Source organism: Sander lucioperca, chromosome 21 (assembly GCF_008315115.2).
Source record: "Sander lucioperca isolate FBNREF2018 chromosome 21, SLUC_FBN_1.2, whole genome shotgun sequence".
Classification (NCBI taxonomy): Eukaryota; Metazoa; Chordata; class Actinopteri; order Perciformes; family Percidae; genus Sander; species Sander lucioperca.
Genome location: NC_050193.1, coordinates 21322604 through 21344468, shown reverse-complemented (window position 1 = coordinate 21344468; position 21865 = coordinate 21322604). Strand labels below are relative to the sequence as shown.

The 21865-nt window shown below is 41.1% G+C and overlaps 1 protein-coding gene across 1 annotated transcript in view; it reads right to left on the bottom strand.

Annotated features, from left to right (window-relative positions):
• Nucleotides 1–8159: 8159 nt before the first annotated feature.
• gsg1l (gsg1-like) overlaps nt 8160–21865 on the bottom strand; it is a 33324-nt gene continuing 19618 nt past the window's right edge. Inside the window, exons 3-5 of the mRNA XM_031318743.2 lie at nt 14261–14413; nt 11673–11784; nt 8160–9524 (exon numbers count right to left, since the gene is read on the bottom strand). Of these exons, the coding sequence (XP_031174603.1) occupies nt 9164–9524; nt 11673–11784; nt 14261–14413 (626 nt within the window). The 3' untranslated portion in view covers nt 8160–9163. The remainder of the gene's footprint in view (nt 9525–11672; nt 11785–14260; nt 14414–21865) is intronic.

Sequence of the window (21865 nt, the reverse complement as noted above, 5' to 3'; positions counted from 1 at the left end):
TTAGTTATAAATCCTCCACCTCCATTTACAAAACAGACGCTTTAGCTGCTTAGCTAATCCTCCCACTCTGCATCTCTGCCGGCCATTATGGCTCAGAGTTTCCATTCGTCACGAGTGCAAGTGGACATATTATGGATCAAAGTGAGTCCAGCTGACACGTCTATAAGGGATGCGTGGGAAAGGAATCCATAAGGGCAGGTCAGCATGGGGCTCCATTCATCTCTAGAGGTCTCTACAAATCAGAAAAGTTCAGGTAACAGGGCTGATTTTATTTTAAAATTTAGGTTACAAATTTAGATGTTGTGCACTCAAATTGTTCTGATTTATAGTAATAACGTGTGCCCTCATTACTTAATTTGTTCCTTTGAATTATTAATTGATTTGCACAAACGACTACAACAAATTTGCTGCGTTTAAAAACCAAAATCTGAAGTGTAACTCAATCGCTCATTGATGTAGTTATGTTGTCATGGGCTTGTGTGTGTGTGAACATGGCCCATGAATTGTCAGTTAAGAGCACCTGTGGAGATAGCTTTAGTTTACATGCCCCATTGCATGCCTGCGTGCAGCGTCAGCTAACTTAGCTGTTAGTATCGAGGTAAAAAGTGTATGGAAACTGGCTTACGGCAAGAGGTTTTTTTTCCATTCTTTAGATGGAACGTACCGGTGGGGAGAGAGAAGGGGACCAGAAACAGTGAAACAAAAACACATTATCGTTTGACGCTTCACAGCATCATTGGAGCGCTGAAAAAAGTTGAGGCCAGTTCAACTTTGATTTGTAGCACATCACGCCCATCACCCGGCAACAAGTTTTGGGGCGTCAGTTTGTAGGTTAACATCACCGGACTGCAGATGTAAATTAGCCAAAGGCTAACTCTGGTGCAATGCATCGAATGGTCATATTTATGTTTTAATTGCACATTGTCCCTTATAAATAAATTGAAATTGAAATTCCATTGAAAATGACTTGTAGCCTGTTGCCTTGTCACTCTTAGTGGGAACATAGCATTACTATAAGGATCTACTTTCGGGGCACCTTGCTTGCTAATGCAACTACAGTAGCTATTTCTGTAAAAATTTGAGTTTATTTGGAAAGCTTATAGAGGGTTTTCACCAACGTCACGTTCTGGGCGGTAACCTGGATATGCGGCCATGTTGGAGGCACTCGGTGTAAACAACTGAATGGAGTAATGGAGTATTGTGCACTTTGGATGCTTTAATACTTTATATCTAAACAACAGAAAAGCTCATCAAAACGCGTCCAAGATGCAAAGGCATGGAAGGACTAAAAAGGAGCGATATTTTGAGAAATTACAGTTTACTGGCAGTGCAGATCCCTACAAGTTGGCTCCCTCTTCTTGGATCCACGGCGACCCAGTGATTCTTCCTTCAGTTGCATATCCCGATATAGTCAACTACCTGTTTTTTTCGCCGAGCCCATACACAGCGGAAGACCTTGAATCCTACAAAAGTTTGGAGGCTTATAACCAGATGGTGTGTGGATGGGTGAGGGAGACGCAGTACCAAGTCATTAACGACCATGTGTTGTGAAGCCAAAGTAAGTAATGCAATAACGTCTTTAATCAACCTAACCTTAACTGTATGATATCATTGCAATACTCGAGGTGTAGCCAAGTGACTCTCAATAGTTTTTTTTTTTCATTTCAAAGACCGAACAAGACAGATTTTCCATCGTAGATCCTGGTTGAGCTTTACCAACCACAAGCGCCTCCTTTCCTCTGATAACTTCTGGCACTCCTCTCCCTGGTTTTTAATAACTTTTGGAAGTCGATAATATTCCAAATGTTTTTCTCGGTCTGACCTATTGGTACAACCTAAAACACGGCAATAATTAACCATTTTCCTTGACGCCGTTCGGGATCTACTTCAGTGCCTGTGCTTTGTTGTGATGCGGAGTACCTCCAACATGGCGACTTCGGGTCTGATGACGCGTCTGATGACGCGTCGTGAAAACCCTCTATGAAGGCTCACGCTGCTTGAACTGAGATATGTACGTTGCATAACGGAGGCGGTCAGAATGGACGCAATTATAGAACAAATTGAAAGACACTGGAATTTCTAACCTGACACGCCAGATGGTTTGTTACACGGAACCATCTGAGAAGCCGTCATTGGAAACTGTTTGGAAAAGAGCAGGCACTTTCAAAAAATACCTGGCAGGTGATTGGATGTACCATCTGTCTATCACATCCGCCATTGTTGTTTTGAACAAACAGTCGCGGCCATCGCACGCACCTAAACCACGCCCATTGCTGCCAGTTGCTCCTCATCGACCGCACGGATTGGTTCGGTTAGCTGGTAGTACAGACACAAACGCATTACTTGAAGCCTGACGAGATGGATTTCCGTGTGATATGTGATCCTGTGTGATCGCGTGATATCAGGAGAATCCAGCTGCCGTGCAAGGTAATGGAATTTCAGGTAGTGCATAGTAACCCAAATACATTTATAATAACCCCAAACCAGTTGCCACACAGTAAACCTGGAGCCTTTGAGCATTCCCGGGGGTCTGGGGCCCCGGGGTAACTTTGGCCAACTGCTAATCCAGCCTTGGGTCTAATGAAGCTGTGATGCTCATTAGACATGAGATAACAAACCTGTTGGTTCCTCATTTGTCATCATATGAAACCTTTTATAAACTGAATAATACATCTAATTCATGAAATACTCAATTGATTGAATGATAATTATCACTTTTAGATGCAGTTTCAAAGCAGGTTAGGGTTATTTTTGACGTGGAGGACACACAGAAAGCAAAGATTAAACTAGGGTTGAGACCTTAAGTATGCTGTGTCTGTAATGTGCTCAGTGTGCTGGAGGAAATCAAATTGAATCCAGATGAAAAAAAAGACAGGAAACAGGATGTGTAATACATAGATAAATATATGTAGATAAATACATTCAAACATTTTTTTTCATTCGTCACCAGCATGTTTACATCTGCGTACAGAGAGGATTCATGACCTGCCACCAACCAGCAGTTTACAGACAGGCAGGATTTATAACTTGAGTTTGGATTACGTCGGCCCTAGCAACCTCCCCTTTACTTCTGCAACTCTCAGCCAATTTAATCCCGGCTGTTTACAATCCACCACGCTTTATATAACACCCAGATTGAGAAAGGAGAAACTGCAGTGACCACAGCAGTAGAAGGAGCCGGGGTTTCTGGCTGACTCATCGCAAATTTGAATACCTCACTGCAGACATGGATGAATACGAGATTACTTCTCAGGTCATTACTTTGTTTTTCTAAATGCGTAAAACCAAAGTGCTGGAAAAACCGTGTCTTAATGTCTTAATCGAGTCTTAAAACATAATTTCCTTTATCTCTGTTTGTTCATTTAACTCTGGCTAATGAACACATAAACTGTTTGGTGTGACATTTTCAAATCAGCGTCTGCATTACATTTAAATGACTTTCATTTCAGCCTGTAGTTAGGGCCCTCTTTACATTTTTGCTTTCCACTTTTCCACTACAGGAATTTAACAACCCGTAATTAAACATGTCACCGTTGTCACAGGCTTTTGTTTCCACTGTTCTCCCCTAACTCTGGGGACACAATCTTTGAACTAAATTTCAGCACAAATACAAGTTCCAGATACTTTCAGGGGAAAGAAATGCAACAGCAATACGACAAACACGACAATTAATAACGTATTAGTAACGTGTAAACTGTAGATTGTGTACACAATGTTGGAGAGGTGTTTTTTAATAGTTTAAACTAGCCTACATTTCCCAGTAATGTGGAGGTAGTGTAGCTATTTTCAGAATCAGTTAAATTCCCAGTAGTGATCTTGTTTTTCCCTGTCGGGTTGCAGCTTCAATCAAGAGATTTTTTGAGATCTAACAGGTGTGTTTTTTCTGCCCTTAATGAGGAAATGTTTCCTTGTTTAAATTAAATCAATCAATCAATACTGCTCCGCTAAGCTCTTCTTCTCCACTGCCCTAGCTATGGCGGGCCACTTTCGTCCTGGGCAAACATTTTTATCATTTTATCATTCTAGATAGTAGATTTGTAAGATCACGAAAATGCCTTTGCAGATGGATGGATGGATTATGATACAATGGGCCCCTGGGACCAGACATGTACTGTAAGAGGCCCCCTTTTTGTAGTAACTTTGGGTCTCATTGTGATCATTTTGTGTCTCTTTGTAGTAAATCTGGGTGGTTATATGTATGTTTTTGGTAGTTTGGACCCCTGGCCTCTTGGGCAGCTGTGCCTGTGCCTGGTACGTCGGTTCAGTAATCCATCCATGACAATAAGGAATGCTATGTGACCAAATTCCACATATTGTGGCTACAAATGGGTAGAACTAGGTAGAACCATGCACCAAAGCCTCACAGGTCCTGAGAAGTTCAGGTCATGGGAAGCTCCAGGTTTCAGGTTGTTAAGATCCTGCAGTGGGAAAAAAGAAGCCTTTTAGACTTCTAGATCTTTAGATCATTACTTCAGGCCAGCGATTCACTACCTTCTAAAGTAGGGACGAAATAGCGAAACATTCATAGATTATCTTTTAAATATTTACTTCATAGTTGAAAAGAAATGCTTCAGTGCCTTTCTAGCTGTGATGTATAGGTCAGCTGCTAACACAACCGCTTAATTTCAGCTTTTTCATTTTGAAATCTGGAGAGCTCAGTTACTATTAGGATTTATTTCCTAGGTACAGTGTACATCCCCTTGAGACTCACACACAGCACATTTATGCCGTTCATTTTCAGAGAGGTCGGAGGTGAACGGTTCCCTGCAGCAGATTCCCCAAGGACACTGTGCTGGTGAAGCCCATTGACTTTCTGAGAGGGTTGACCCTCTGACCTTTTGGTGATGGAGCTGTCAGTCATGGGTTTGGCCCAAAAAATGTATAACCCACAGCCCTGCCAACAAACACAAGTGTCAGAGTGGTGACGCTTTCCATCTTTCCATGAAATATGTGTTAGGGAAAGAGTGAAAGCCTTTATAATTTGCTTTGTGCTCTAATAATTTATTTTAAGGCTGCATGATGTCAATATTTGCCCAAAGCTCTTTCAAAACTGTCAAACTACTGCATGTGAAAAAAGATTGTTCCTCCCCTGCTTCTTAACTACTTTTAAATATACAGAGACAATAGACAATGGGTCTCATACAAGAACATTTTTGTATTATTTTCCTAAACTGCCCTTTATTCCCTTTGCCTTGTAAGAGTGTTTAAAGTTGGATTCAGCAAACTCTACCAACTGCACAACTTGTTCACAAATTGCTCGTTTCAGCCCGATGGATACCACCTGTTCATGAGCAGGTGCACATTTGTGCTGTTTGATCATTAACGTGCTCGATGCCCTCAAACTGCTCAATTTGTGAGAAAGTGTCATTAACAAAAATGTTACAACGAATAAAAAGAAGAACTTCACACTGCAGAGCGTCAAGTCTTCAAAGAGGGACTGGTTTAATGTCAAAAAAAGTTTCACTAAATCCGAGAGCTCCGTGACTAAAATGAAAGGCGGTCCAGTTGAAGTGATGCACCTGGACAGCGACCTGCATAAAGAGCCTGAGGAGGCTGTTGAACTGTGACAATGTTCTGCTATTGAACTGCAGGCTGTCATGTAAATTAAATCGTTTTTTTTTTTTAAAGTTCACGACAGGCCGGGACAATTCTTGAATTGTGTTTGTGCATGCAACTTAAAAACACAACACAACTGGTATAATATTAGGCAAATATTCACACCTGCACTCATAAAATGCACTATTAGAAGAACTGAAAGAGGAAAAATACTAATTTGTTAGGTCTTAGAAAGTGAACAGGCTTTCTTGTCACAGCTTGTCCTGAAGCAAGAATTAAATATAAAAACCATCGCAAAGCTGCTGAGGACTGAAGACGCATTCAAACGTTTTCTCATTATACTTCAGTTTTCACCAACAGGATCAACACAGCTGAACAGACATTTAGTTTTTAATAATAACTCCTAACACTAGTTTTTACATTCAGTGTCATAAATAGGGCTCGGCCTGGTCATGACCTGTTTAAAAGTGCTATGTGTAGTATATTTTGTTTGTCACAAGGTTTCCTAACCCAAGGCAGCTCATGCTCCTTCCTTCCCTACTTCCCCACCTCTGAATCAGTCTCTGTTGGTTCTGAAGAACCACAGGAAGGATGAAAGACAATAATGGATCCAGACTGTAAAACCTCAGTAAAATACCTTTATGCTGCAGTTCTTCTAATGACTACAAGATGCTGGTTTAAATAAGACGAAGTCCTGCTGTCACATCTGGGCTAGCTCCTGCTCTTCTAACCTCTCATTAAGTTTTTCTTTCTTTCTTTTCTTTTCTGTGTGTTCCCAAAAAAGTGACACGTTCCTGTGATTTACTACCCATATTCGTATCGCCTTCATGACTTTAACAAAGCTCCCAAGTTTTTTCTGCATGCATTACACCTCATCACAACTGCTGGTTTCTCTCTTACCCAAGATATCCACCCACGCTCTCTAATGTTATATTTCTAAATTTTTGTTTGTTATGTTTTCTCATATGAACTCCGGACAATGTCAGAAGTTTCCCTTTCACACATGTAGCTAGCACACAACAGGAGATTGTTTGTGTCAGACGCGTTATTACTTACTGGAAATACTCCATTTGGTTTAGGCGAGGGGTGGCACCTGGGTAGAGCATGCAGGAGGCAGGACATGACGGGGATTACACTGCGGTCACTTAGCCGGTTTGTAATTTGGTCATAAACAACAAAGTCTCTTGCTATTCCTTGTATATAACTGATGATTTTGGCGTTGGCCCTTACAGAGATTACCATTTACCATTTTTTCCATTACATGGTACCTGCTTGACTCGACTCAGCTCGACTCTACTCGCCTTTTTTGGTTTCCATTATGAAATAAGTCCCTGGTACCTGCCATCAGGTACTTTTTTTTAGTATCACCTCCGTCGAGGTCCCAAGCGAGCTGAGGCGATCCCAAAAGGTGACTTGAAAACCTGCAGACTACTGATTGGTTGGAGAGAATCGTCACTAATCACTGCGTCATCATTCCTAGCGACGGACGGGGGTATCCTGAACAAACCCGCCATTTTTAAATTTAAATAGTTTAGCCAGCAGTGTTTTTTTTGCTGCCTCCAGCTTCTTTTGAAACAAAATGTGTCTTCTGGCTGTGGCAACAGCCACATGCCGAGAATCAAAAACAACACACCTTCAACGTTCTGTGTGTGTGTGTCGCGTTAGGTCACGGCAGTTTCCTGCGGCGTCGCTATGACTACCAGCCACACTCGCCTCATGCATGAGGCGGTACCAAAGCCTGTCTACGGAAAGCCGTTCCACTCCCTATTAAGCCCCATTGTACCTACTTTGGTTGCAGTTCCACCAGAGTTCTACTGGGGGTGATCACGGTCCAGTGCAAAATGAATGGGACCCTATGGAGCTAGACGGCTAAATTTGTCTCTTTCGCCTGATTGTCGTTGAGAAATCTCAGATTTGATTGTAGTTTTTGCAAGTTCAACATGGATTATAGGTCGAAAGTTGAATGAACGAGTACTTATGCCCTTTCGATTTGTTACAGGTTGAGTCGTTGTTGCCCATAACACGCTAGCATTCTGCTAATGAATGCTGATTGGTCAGTGAAGGACTGATTACGATCGGAGATCCCGCTTGACGGCATCCAAAGCAGAACCAGAATGTCAGAGTGAATATTTCGGCGTGGTCTTTAAAACATTAGCAAACCTCTTTCTAGCATGTGTATTGACAGGGAGAGTCTAATCTGTCAGCTGTGTTGTCGATGCCTCGAGAGAAAAAAGGAAGCGACTCAGATCTTGCCGTAAAGCAGAATCTCTGGCCGTATATGTGTATGACGTCATTGACATTTTAAAAGGCTTTTTAGAACAAAAAAGCCACTTTAAAAAAATCTAACACCCAGCAGTGTGTATTTTCTTAGCCTCTCCTTTCAAATGCAACATTCAAATTACTAGACAAAAAATTATATCCTGAGAAAAGTGGATTTTGAGGGGTATAGCTCCATAGATTCCCATTCATTCTGCACTGGCCTGTGAGCGCCCCCTATATGGAACTCTGGTGGAACTGCAACCAGTTCAGAAGCCGGAAGTAACGAGAGAGTGGAACTTCTTCCCATATTAGAAATTCTTTGGCGGTACTAATAGCTAAAATCTGCAATGGAAAAAGGAGGACGGGCTACCGTAGCCGAGCCGAGCCGAGTCGAGCCGAGCCGAGTGGTACTAGCAGTGGGTAAGCGCCATTAGAAACATCATCATCACTGCAACTCGCTGTGAATTCTGTGAATTCTCCGGACAATGAGCTGATCTCTTCACACATGGGCTCAATCGGACATTACGCAGACTTTGTGCTAGGCAGCTGGCAGGATAAAGTCTGTTTAATGTCCGGTCCAACTGATTCGGACATTTGCGTTTTCACATACAGCTCCTCTGTGTAATGTCTGGATAACTTCAGGATTGAAGTGCATATGTAAAATGGGCTTTAGTTGTAAAGTAGTCTAAAATATATCAATGAAATAAATAGAACATATTCCTTCCGTTACAAATACATTTTTTTAATTTAATTAATAGGCAATAAAACACACCCTAACTTAATTCAGTACTTCCAGGTGTTTTGCTGCTACATTCAGTCTTACTTGGTCTGGTATGACCAGTAGCTTATAGTAGCTAATGTTAGCCAACTTAAGGTAGATATTCCTGTGTAACTGAACTGATTGACTGATGATTATTATTATTATTATTATTATTATTAGTGCTACTGTTACTCTTCAGCATTCCCCATTGTTTTGTAGTTGGCACTTCTGTTACATTGGCCCACTTTAGTGTATCAGAATTGATAAAATCGATGTTGAAATACTACACATAGCACCTTGAAATTAGCTAGAGAACACCTGCTTTTGGTCCTCGAAGAATCTTAATTCTCAAAGTCAAGTCTGTTTTTCACACTTTATATTGACTTTTCATTAATATATAAAGAAAATATCCGTCTAATTTTATTTATTCCACTGACTTTGTCTCTTCTTGAAGAGTTAATAATCTTCTTCAAACTGAAAAGGACTGCTGTGCTTTCTCATTCGGTGGCAGAACCCGTGGCCTAGTTTAGACCTAAAGGAGCAGTTCGCCCCGTCATCCCACACAACCCTCACGTTCCCGTAGATTGCTCAGCACTGCTCCTCTCCCAGCGAGTCTGTGTTCTCCCCCAGGTCTATCGTGGCTGACGGGGCTCTCATCTTGCCCCTTTCGGGACCAGGACCCGGTCCTGGACCGAGACTCGGCCCCCCAACGATGAGCCCGGCTCTGGTTCCACCGTGGCCGGGGTAGACCTCCACAGTGCTGGAGATGGACTGGAGGGAGCGGTCCCGGAAGTAGTGGAACGCTTCCTGATCCAGGTAGTTCTGCTCCTCACGCAGGCCCTGCTCAAACAGCTTGCGTTTGTGTCTGAACTCAATCACCGTCTTGGTGTAAGAGTTGAGGGTAGTGACGGAAGCAGCCATGCAGCAAGTGAAGGAACCCCAGGCCATGCTGGTTGGGGAGAGACACAGGGAGGGAAGAAGAAGAAGAAGCAGTGAATCGCCCTACTCATACTGACATATTTTAGCCACGCCAGTGGTGTGGCTCGATGCATGGCTGCTGGTCGGTCCATCACTTTGGTCCAGACTGAAATATCTTGGCAATCTATCCAATGATTGCCAAGATATTTTGGGAAATTTGGGACAGATTTTCATGTTCCCCAAGATAATTAATTCTGACAACTTTGGTGATCTCCTAATGTTTTTTTTTTTTTTTTTTACCATCAGCAGGTCAAAGTTTTAACTTCTTCAGTAAAATATCTTGGCACTTACGGGAAGAATTGGTATAATATTTTGTACAGACATTTATGGTTCACAGACGATGAAAACCTGATGACTTTGATGATCCTCTGACTTTTCCTCTAGCGCCAACATGAGTTGTTGGTTTTGAGTGAAATGTCTCAACAACATTGGATGTTCATGTTCCCCTCAGGATAAATTGTAACATACCGTTGCTGCCTGATTTTGATATTTATTGTGTGAGTGTACATTTTGGCCTGATGGTGGTGCTAGAGAAAAGGTGAGGGGTTACTAAAATCATTGGATATCATCCGCTGGGGATCATGAATATAAATATGTACTGTTTTTCTGGTAAGTCCCAATTCCCACTTACTTTTCCCTGCATTTTTGTTTAAGGCTGTGTGTTTCCCAGTCTGAAGGACAGTCTACTACTTAGAGCTTTGGTGCTAGCTGTGGGATCATATATTCACACAAACGTCCATGATAATCTGGCCAGTAGTTGTTAAGATATCTTACTCTGGATCAAATTGTTAGATGGATAGAGAATGTACACCAAATTTCTTATCTTAAAACCCTTATTTGCCACTAGTGGAAAACTTTAAAGAAATCTTGTTTTGTACAGCTGCATGTAAAAGGGAATATTGATGGAATATTCATTTTCATTAGCCATGTAAACAGCTTAGTAGGAATATTGTCTTTTTTTTTTTTTAAATAAGGGCAACAACTGGAATATTTTGTGCATGTAAAGATTGTCAATGACACTCAACCAAATAACTGTTACAAAAAGTGAAGTGAATATGTTTGACTGATTGCCCATTCATTATAGAGTTAGTATGCCAGCTGTTGCCTCAGGCTCTAAATTAAGCTAAAGTCAGTTTCTATAGAGCTTTAAACAGGACATCACTCCCTCACAATAGAGCACATTTATACTCTTTATTCATCCTGAAGGAGTTTTTTGGCCTCCTGCTCCAGTAGAAATTCCTCATTCTTTCTGATTTTATTCCACTTTAACGATCTTGAACGACTCCCACGTGGTGTTAAATTAAATGAGCACTTGAATGACTGACAGAGAAAAATCACCTTTAACAGGTTCATGTTCCAGATATTTCACTTTTTCTGTCGTCACGTTTTATTCTTATTTTCTCATCCTAAAGTCCTTGCTCGTGACTTTTTACAGTTTTCTGTCTTTCATTGTTTACTGTGGCTAATTATAATCCACATGTAATGCTGACTACTATATACAGTAACTAAACATGGTTATTATTAGGGAGAACAGTAACAAGTAGTAACTTTGGAAACAGCAGTAAGGAAAACAAGTTCTGTTTAGTAGCTAGCGTGGATGAAAGTCCTAAAGTGCTCCGTGTTCTTCTCTGTCCTTGATCCACAAATGAGCAAAAGGAGCTCAGACAGCAGCTGCAGCCGCTCGGCTTTACCTTCACGCAGAGAGCAGTGGAGGTCAAGGTGCGTCTTGTCTGGCTAATTATCCCAGAAACAGCAGCTGCGTCGCTCCCTGTGTACCTGTCAACACACTCCTACAGCTCCACTACAGCAGCAACAACACCTGCAGCAACATCCTGAACTCAGGATTCATGATGGACTGAACAGAGGGCATGTGTATCCACCTGTGTGTGTGTGTGTGTGTGTGTGTGTGTGTGTGTGTGTGTGTGTCTGACACCAATGGTATGATTTTAGTGAATCACTGGATCATTATATATTATGTTATTTTAAAACAAGTAAAACATGTGTCCTTTATAAAGGGTTATTTTAACAAAACCCCTTTTAATCAAAAGTAGGGGCATATGTGTGTGTGTGTGTGTGTGTGTGTGTGTGTGTGTGTGTGCGTGTGTGCGCTTGGACTAACCAGAAGGACCAGCCGTAGTCCCAGCTGTGAGGCCTCCAATCTTCAGGACCCAGACTGACTGTGATCTGGAACACCTGAGTGTACATCATGTGGGCCACCATACCCAGAAGACCTGCAAAACACACACACACACACACACACACACACACACACACACACACACACACACACACACACACACAGTCTGTGTCAAACATAATCCCAAATGGGTATAATACACATATACATCTATGAAGCAGTATCATAAAGCCCTGGGAAACACATTTTTTCACTCAAGTTGAAACATTTTCAAATCATGTGGACGTGTCCTTGTGTCTCTCTCATCAGTTATTGAATGGAAATGCATGACATTTAGTACAGATATTCATGTTCCCCTCAGGATGAATTGTTATAACTTTGCTGACCCTCTGACTTTTCATCTAGCTCAACCGTCAGGTCAAAATTGTAAGGCGTCCAATACTTTGTTGGTATGTTGTTTGATTTATAACTAAATAACTGCAGAACTAATGACATCCCCAGCAGCCTCAGTTGGACTTTGTGTTTACTGATAATTTGATCAAAGTTAGCATGGTAACACGCTAAACTGAGATGGTTAACATTATATCTGCTAAACATCAGCATGTCCGCATGACTGTAGACTTGTGTTTATTTTTGCTCACTGTTAAGTTTTGTAATTGCCATTTTCCCACCTTAGAGGCTGGTTAAAACCAATGCTGTTGTGGACTTTTAAAGCCCAGTGAGATACATTTATAATATTGGGACTTACAAAAAAACAAGCTTTTATTGACTTGTCATTTCTGTGAGTCTTTTTTATGGTTGAATCAAATGAGACTCAACAACTAGAGAATGAACTGCCACATAATTTGTTATGAATTTTCATGATCCCAAGATGATGATCCATCAGATCAAAATGATCCCTTTACAATAAAAAGGAATCTTATAAACTAATAACTGGATTTCCACAACTGGTGCTGTAGATACTTTTTTCTCCCCAGAGGATGAGGGACTCTATGACCTTTTCCTCTCACAAACTTACACTTTTGAATGCCATTAATCTCAAGGCTCTAAAAAAAGTGCAGCTACATCCTCAGTGTGTTTCCTCGACCTTACATAACAACATTACCCTCAGCACAAGCACATAATCTGCCGTGATAATTACCATTAACAAAACAACGGTAAATCACTTTGCCTCTGTGCTGCAGCTTAACATATGATTATTAATAAATCAGAACACATGTTACCATGATAATTAGACATTAAACAGAACCAAGTGATTTAATGTGAGACACCCAATCAATTAAAGACAGGGATACAATCACTCATCAACATACGGTAAATCAAAAAAGCCACAATGACATTAATGCAGCGGCTATACATCACAACCTTTCTGTGTGTGTGTGTGTGTGTGTGTGTGTGTGTGTGTGTGTGTGTGTGTCACGTGGAAGTGTGTGATGGGTAAGAGCCACGTGTCTGTGTTTGTAATCTCTGTGTGTGTGTGTGTGTGTGTGTGTGTGTGTGTGTGTGTGTGTGTGTGTGGCATCGTAAATAAAACTCAGCTGCTCCAGATTTACAGTTCACCATAAAAAGAGCATCATTTCTCCTCAACCTTGACACCCCCGATGATAGACTCTAAGGTGTGTGTGTGTGTGTGTGTGTGTGTGTGCGCACACAAGGTCCATCTACTTTACTGTGTGTTCGACTGTATACATTTTGTCAACAATATAGCTTTAATCATAAATGTTTATGTCCAAATCAACATGTAAAAAGCAGTTTTATATTATAATCGTATGAGTATATCATACTTTTAGTACGCTGTTTAAATATCCTTGACTTGCAGACACTGCTGCTATTAATCACATCACTCATCTTTACAGTACCTTGTAATTATTACCTTTGTAATATTAACCAAGATTATAATCTTAAATTATAACTTAATGATAATTATCACTTGAAGTCGAGAAAAGTGAGTTTTTTTCCTTCAATAAAAAGAGGAATCTGTTAGTCTACTTAAAATAATAAAGTATGTGTTGTATTGTCTTTTAGAATTCAAGCCTTGATCCTGTTTTGCTAACAAAGGCTGGACTCCCCTCGCTGCCATGATATTGATTTCAAGACATCGATGGACCATTTTCCTGGTAAAGGATTTCCATTAGCATCTCATGTCATTAAGAACTGTGATTCAGATCTATCACTCGCGGTGTGATGAGTATAGAATAGGAGCGGCGTAAAGCCTGTAGATGTGCTTTTAAAATAATCAGGGGTCAGTTGGCCTGAGGAAAAGGAGAGCAGTGTGCAACATGGTGGACACAGAGCCAACTTCTTGTGTAAGAGGTTTAACATGAGTTGGGAGGAAAAATCCGACAATCCTACGCAGCGAAGGCTTCCAGAGGATAACCTCTGACCCTGGATGGCCTCTTACAAATCTGCATCAGTCTCCCTGCTTATCCTCAGGGCACTTCTGAATGTGTTAGAGGAATGTGATGTCTGTCTTTCCTGCACAGCTTCACCTATTTCTAAAGTGCATGGAAAAGTCAAAGAAGAAATAGTATTGAAAGGTTGTGTGTGTCTTATCAGGCGTCCCATATTACCGGACAGCACGGTGAAGACAGCGGCAAAGGCGTTGAGTTTGAGTCCGTCGATGACGTTGCTGGAGTGGAACAGCTCGAGACACATCAGGCTGAAGCCGACCACCAGCAGCAGGATGTAGAGCACCTCGGACACCACCGACAACCACAGCACACCTGCAAACACACATAACTCAGTTAGAGATAAAAGTTGTTAAAAGTGAGCCTATTGTTTGGAAATGTGAACATTAAAATATGAAGCACACCTCTTTCTTGTCCAGGTATGTTTTTCTATACTATTCTATAATACAGTCTTGCAGTACAAGAACAATAACATCAAGTGGTACAGAGGGTGACATCAGGCTAACGGGCCGCATGTCCCGCCCCTTCCGCTCTCCATGTTTTGCCGTTCTCAAACTCCGTCGGACCTTAGCGACGCCCAAGACGATTGTGATTGGTTTAACAAAATGCAAATAACCCAGACCGCTTTTTTATTGTCCTATCCCAGAATGTATGTGTGGGGGAGCCAGACCTTACTCTACAGCGCTGTGGAGATGGAGCAATGTGAGACTAGCTAACTATTGTAAGTACAGTTCTGAATTTGCATCAAGGATTTAATCTAATCAGGTTTGCCACACATAAAGCCAGGAGGAAAACATTTTAAAGGTAGGAACAGACTTTAATACCTGCGGTTGTTAGCGACTGATTTATGCTAAATTCTTATGTTTGCACCACTTGTGGACAAAAAAATGCGTGCGTGCGAGTTTTGTTTTTAGACATCGGTGCCGCAACAGTCGTAAAATTAAACTGCAGTCATGAGTGATTGTTGATGCATTATTGTATGCAAATCATGGTTTGAACAATGGGGGAGCTAGGGGGAGCTTGGCTCCCCTTAATAAGACATGGGCTCCCCTGAAAACGTGATTTGTGAAATTTTGGGGGGTTTCTAAAAATATTGACAATGTGTAATTTCAGTTTTGTATAATGTGATCATTGTGGATTATTATGTGTAAAATTGCAAAAATATCATTCATTCATGCATGACGGCGATTCAAACCTAATTCACTTCAATAAAGATAACTATACATGCTATTCTTGTCATGATCATCACGGTGGTGTGGCGGCGCTGTGGTGCAAATTCAACTCATGTTTTAGTACATATTAATGCAAAGATTCGTAGAAAAAATAAATGTTGGAGGCCATTAATTGGCACGCAAAGTCCTTGAAATCCATTCTGCAGTTAGCCTCATATAGCCATGGCAAAAAGAAAACAAGGCAGTTTCATTCATTTTGGTTTAAACGTTTCATTCATTCTTTTACTAAGAAATTGTGTAGCGATGACGTTAATAGCATGACCGATTCACCTGCTGCAAGCCCTGTTAGCACACTTCCTGAAATAATGTCCTCTCTGGCTGAAGATGGTGGTGGTAACAACTCGTCAGAGGCCGATCACGATCCTAACCCCTCTTGCTCCTCTCTCCCGTTAAATTGGAACAGCCAGCAGTGGAGAGACTGGAAGAGCCGATGGCTGTTTGTTAAGGATGGAAGCTCGGGGTGCGTCGCTTAGGCCTAATTGAACGGAGGAATTATGGTATTCTTCGGTAGCCTGAGTAACTTTAACCGTTGTTCATGTGAAATCTCAAAGACAGCCTGATGCTTTGTTTAGAGACTTTGTGGGTGGCTGTTTGCTGTATGACCTATCAGTTCCTGTCGATAAAGAATAATAGGGTCAATCCTGTATAGTTCATACACTTGTAGCTGTTGTGTATCTTTGTAAGTCATTGTAAGTCGCAATCACTTTGGAAAAGTTGAAAAAGTTGTAGCCCCAGGGCCCATGGTACTTTCAGGTGGCCCTGATGACCACACTGTATATTAAAAACTATGTTCAGCCTTACAGCTTTTTTAAATGAACTTTCTCAAATGGAAATCTTAAGTAGCAGTGTTTCTGGAGCAGGCGTTGTCTTTGAGATGATACCCAAAGACCCAGCAAAGGAAATACATCAAACTGAATTCAGCAATGATTTATGGGATAGTGCGCTCCTGTTATTCTGACTGTATTTTCCCTTTTTTTATGCGTTACGCTCTCTCACACATGCACACTGAGACGGAACAAGTTGTGTTGAAAGAGCTCCTGTACTCTGGAGGTCAGGGTTTCGACTTCGTCAAATATCTGAAGCTTTTCCACTTGGCGCTCAGGAAGCAAAACAACAGAGACCTGCTGAAGAACTGAGTGGTGAAATCTGCCTGTGCTGAGTAGGTTTCAGACAGAGAACAGATTGAGACGGATCAGAGTTTAGACTGACGGAGTTCGTTTGGCAAATTACGGTAAGAGAAAGCACAATACACAATAAGAAACTGGCTCACTCTAATACAATTTAAAGTAATACATAGGTTGCATTACTCAAAAGTAAAAGTAAGCAAGATGTATCCCAGTATATCAGCATTTTGTAATAAGTGTAAGAACCAAGAGGGCACCCTCACACACCAATTTTGGACATGCCCTAACCTCCACTCATTCTGGTCTTCTGTATTTGATTTCTACTCAAAACCCTTCAAGAAGCAGTGGATACCCAACCCCCTCGTGGCCATTCTGGGGTCTACAAATGACACTGCTTTGAACTCTGGCAGGGACAAATGGCCAGTGTATCTGGGTACGGTACTGGCTAAAAAACTTATATTGCGATTATGGAAGTCCGATGCTGCCCCTTCATTTGAGATGTGGTTAAGAGAGCTGGGAGAAGTCCTCCACTTGGAGAAGATCAGATTCATGATTGCAGGGAGGAAGAATGTGTTTGATAGGGCATGGGGACCGGTTTTGGAACACTTAAGGGGTCTGAGGGAGGAAGCGGAGTGGGGTCAGATATATTGATAATGTAGGATTAGCGGTTTCATAGGGAATTTTTCTTATCTCTTTTGACTCCTGGTTTGCTTTTTGGTCTCTTAACTTAGTCTTGACATTTGCTACGGTGCCTCATCATAATTGTATTCAGAATCCGCCTAATAATTACAATTGTATGTTCTTGGTTGCTGCTTATTGTTATTGATGTTATTGTATGAATAAGAAAATGTAAAAACCATGTTGCTTGTATGAACAAGTGCAGTCTGAACCCAATGTTGATCTGCAATAAACATATTTAAAAAAAAAGAAAAAAAGAAACTGGCTCACCTGCAGCTCAGCAGTGTGTCAAAGTGAATATAAAGTCATATAAATACTGTAGAAACATGAACACTAACTCATTTTATCAGTAAACAAAACATGCCAGACTTCTCAATGTACCGGTGTGTAATGAGATCCTAAAGGTCCCATATTGTTAAAAGTAAGATTTCCATGTCTTTTCTTTTTAATAATAAATACGGTCAAAGTGCTATAAAAATACTGTTAAAGTATCAAAACGCTCAATTCACAGAGAAATGCACACAGCCCATATTCAGAAACTGTGCCTTTAAACAAGCCATTACGTACAGTTATGATGTCACAACTATACTATACTATATATATATATATTTATTATTTTTAGAAAGTACCGCTAGTAGAAAGAAAGTGCCGCTACAGTGAGTGCAGATGCGGAAGACCTGCTGACCAATCAGAGCAGACTGGGCTTTTTCAGGAGGGTAAACGGAGTGTTTCAGACAGAGGCTGAATACAGGTACATTCAGACATACAGTATGAGAAAAATAAAGTGTTTTTTGAACATTAAAGCATGTTAACATGTTCTAGTAGACACCCAAAATATAAGTATGAACCCTATAATGAGCAGAATGTGAGACCTTTAAAACAAGGTCCACACCTGGTTAAGATCAGGAAAGATCCAAACAAAGAATTGAGACGAAGAATCTGACAATATGTCAAATGCCAACTACTACTCACGTGCAATCCAAATTCAAACAGCTGAAACCAGTGTTTTTATTCGGGCTCCGACTCAGAAACCTTTGGCATTATTGTTCTAAGTGCCAGGTACGGTTAGGTTTAGGCAACAAAACTACTAGCTTTAGGAAAAAGATTGTGGTTTGGGTTAAAATAAGTATGTTTATTATGTGACAGGTATGTTACATACAATACTTTTATTTTAAGTAAGGTTTTGAATGCAGGACTTTTACTTGTAGTAGAGTATTTTCACAGTGTGGTATTAGTACTTTTACTTAAAGCTTTACTTATATGTCTCTGTATTTCTCAGCATGGCAGAAGATTGTGTCGTCCGGCGACTTTCGCGCACAGAAAATCGAGAGAAGATAATCACCTCTTCTGAAGAGTTCATCATGTTTTTTTTTCATCCTCCGTGTCCTCTTTGGCTACTAGCAACTGTGTGGAGGAGGGGTGGTACGTGATCATGGAAGGCTTGTGTCATGTGGATGCGCCGACAGTTTTGTTGTCATTACTAAGAGTTCCTCATTGGGGAGACAAAAACTACGCTCTATAGCTTTAAGTAAAAGATCTGAATACTCCTTCCACCACTGCCGTAATCATTATCCACCTTGCACTTACGTCTTTACTTTGAGTATTTGTCTGTTCTTATTCTTTCTCTTATTCTTTTGCGTAGAAATGTGCTCTACAAGTATACTTGCTTTGTTTTTTTTCTAAATGTCCGTGTCGACCTTCACTCCTGGTACTTTTCATGTGCAGAGAAGGATGTGGGTATTAGATTTCCATTTTTGTTGTATTTTTGTCCTCCAGGCATAAACTGAGGGGACGTTGGATTGTCCCTCCATTTATTGTGTGTATTGTGTGTGTATTGTGTGGAGTAAGCCAGGAATGATGACTCTGATGAATCTTTGGAGAATGAGGACTCGTCTCTCCTTTCCAGACAGGATGTGACACTTAGAGCTCAAAACAAGGTGAAGTATTTGTTTCTGATGGGGAGGGGGAGAGTGTGTTTGATATCACCACCTGCTTGTGTGACACATATTTGGCTCTGAAGTGTGTCGGCGGGGCCCTCTGGTCAAACAGAGCTGTTCACCGAGAGGAAAAAAAAAAAATCCCATCAGAGCAGAGAGACACATTATGCAGGATGATGAACACGTTTTACAACCCCTACTGCACTTCTTCACGCTCTGAAAATGTGAACATTTTTAAAGCAGAGAAGAGTTGTCATTCTGTAACCGAAGCTGCCCTCAGGAACCACTCTCAGCACCACAACTCAGACTCCACTGCTCCCCACATTTATCATTTCTAAAAGGCAGAAGCCCCTCTTGAATCGGTGATGCTCACAACGCAGAATTAAAACAGGAAGGAGTTTTTTGTGAGTTTAGTGGAGCAGAAATTAATCATTAATTCTGTGTCACACTTCTTTCTAGGCAAGAAAAGGCAACCTTATTGCTATATTCAAAGGGTTTTACAAATGGGTTTTACTAGTCTATATCCTTTCCACTTTCGGGATGGCTCCGGTGCAGCAGGAAATTCCGCCGGATGCATGTATTTTCCGTTTCCTTCCGCTTTCTTTGTGTTGGAATTTTAAACTCCGGTGGATTTATGAGGACTACTGTTGACTGCTCCTCAGATCTCTGCAGGGTAAATCCAGACAGCTAGCTAGACTATCTGTTCAATCTGAGTTTTCTTTCTATTTTTTTCGTTTTCGACTATTTTGCAGCGGCTCTGTGCAGAGCTTAGCGCCACTCATGACGATTCTGATTGGTTTAAAGAAATGCCATTAAACCAGAGCATGTTTTCCTCCCATCCCCAAATGCTATGTGAAGTAGCCAGACCCTCCTTCAGAATGCTTTGGAGGAGGGGCTGGCAAAGCGAGACTAGAGTTTTACATACATGAGTGTAATAAGGGAATAAAATTGTAGATTATTAAAAGAAAAATACAGCCAAAAATTTTGCTAAAAGCAATGGCAAGAAGATGACAGAGATTAGTTTTTAGGCATTATCAACATAGGCAGAGCCAGAGTTTCCAAACGCAGGATTTGTGTTTAAAACAGCACATTTTCTACAGACTCGGGTTAAATCCATCTCCAAGTTTGTGCATAACGTTTTTCCAATGTTTCAAGCAACTAACTGTAGTGATTTAATAAATTAGGCTGCATCATCAAACCTACCTACCCACCTAATGTCTTAGTTAGACTTTAGTGATGTGTAAACTGGTTGCTAATGCCTAGTTTTTAAGCCCCAGATCAGGGGCTAATCAGCGTTGGCTCGGCGCTCCCAAATCAGCGCTCCAAAATCAGCGCTCCAAAATCAGCGCTCCCAAATCGTATCTCCCAAATCAGCGCTCCCAAATCAGCGCTCCTAAATCGCCGCTCGAGTGCGATGTTTGAACTGTTCAAAGACAATGCATCTCAGACGCATCCAAGATATCTAGCAGGCTAAATAATTGGATATGTCAGGGAGTCCAAGAGCCAATGAGAGCGCAAGACCGGGGTTGAGGGAAAAGCTGGGGGAGGACAGAAACTTTACCGTATGTGTTGCATTTGCAACACGTACCAAAGTTGTCGTGTGAACTTTGGTTATGAAACATCTGTAAAGCCTTCCAATCAGAAGACAACTATGTATACGGAAAGTCACTGTGACATCACAAGAACTTGGACAAATTGAATTTTGGAGCTGATGATGGCACTACATGAAAAGTCAGGGGATCATCAAAGCGCACAAAGACCATGAATCTCTGCATCTACTTGCATGGTAATCCCTCTAACAGTTACTGAGACAGTAGTAATCTCATATATATATATACATACATACATACATACATACATACAGTCTTTCTCATGGGACTGTGAATGCAGTGTGGAAACAGATTTCCTAATGAAAGCAGAAAGGCAGAAGGAGCAGCGATTGATCTGAAACAGGCAAAATCTCACACTTGGTTTTGAAGTTGTAGCAAGTTAAAGACTGAGGAGACAGTGGAGAAAACCACTGGAAAATGAAAAATAAAGCAGGAGAGAAGAGAGGAGTGAGAGTGTGAGGATGAGCAGAAACCTCTGGGGACCATCAGTAATAAGAGCAGCATGAACCACTTTACGATGTCAAGGTGCAAAATGAATGTGAAAGAGAAACTACAAACCTGCAGCTGAAACCTTCAGGACGACAAACACAGTGAGTAAATTTATGATCTTGTTTTCTTTTATAAACGTGTTCTGCCAGTGGCGTGGCTCTACGGATGGCAGTGCTGGTCTGTCCAGACTGAAATATCTCAACAACAGACATTCAGGTTCCCGAGGATAAATTGTAATAACTTCGGTGATCCTCTGACTTTCCATCTAGCGCCATCCTCAGGTCAACATTTTAATGTGTCTAATACTTAAATGTATGACCAAATACCTGCAGAACTAATGACACTGATTTATTATAATAACATGTTTTACAACATTTTAATGCATCAACATCTACGGTGGCCGAGACGGTTGAACAGAAACGCAAACGCTACAACACAAATGCAAACGCCACAACACAAATACAAAAGCCACAACACAAATACAAAAGTTACAACACAAATATAAAAGCCATGACTGCAGTTTCATTTCATGACTGTTGCGGCACTAAATACAAGTCATATGATCACTAACAATTGGGAGTACCACACAAATTTGAGCATGATTTTTTCTTTCTCCGTGAATTTTTTATCTTCTTCCCTGGGGCTGAACCTGGGCATTAAAACAGCAGAGTGAATGACATATTTTACTCCACTGACG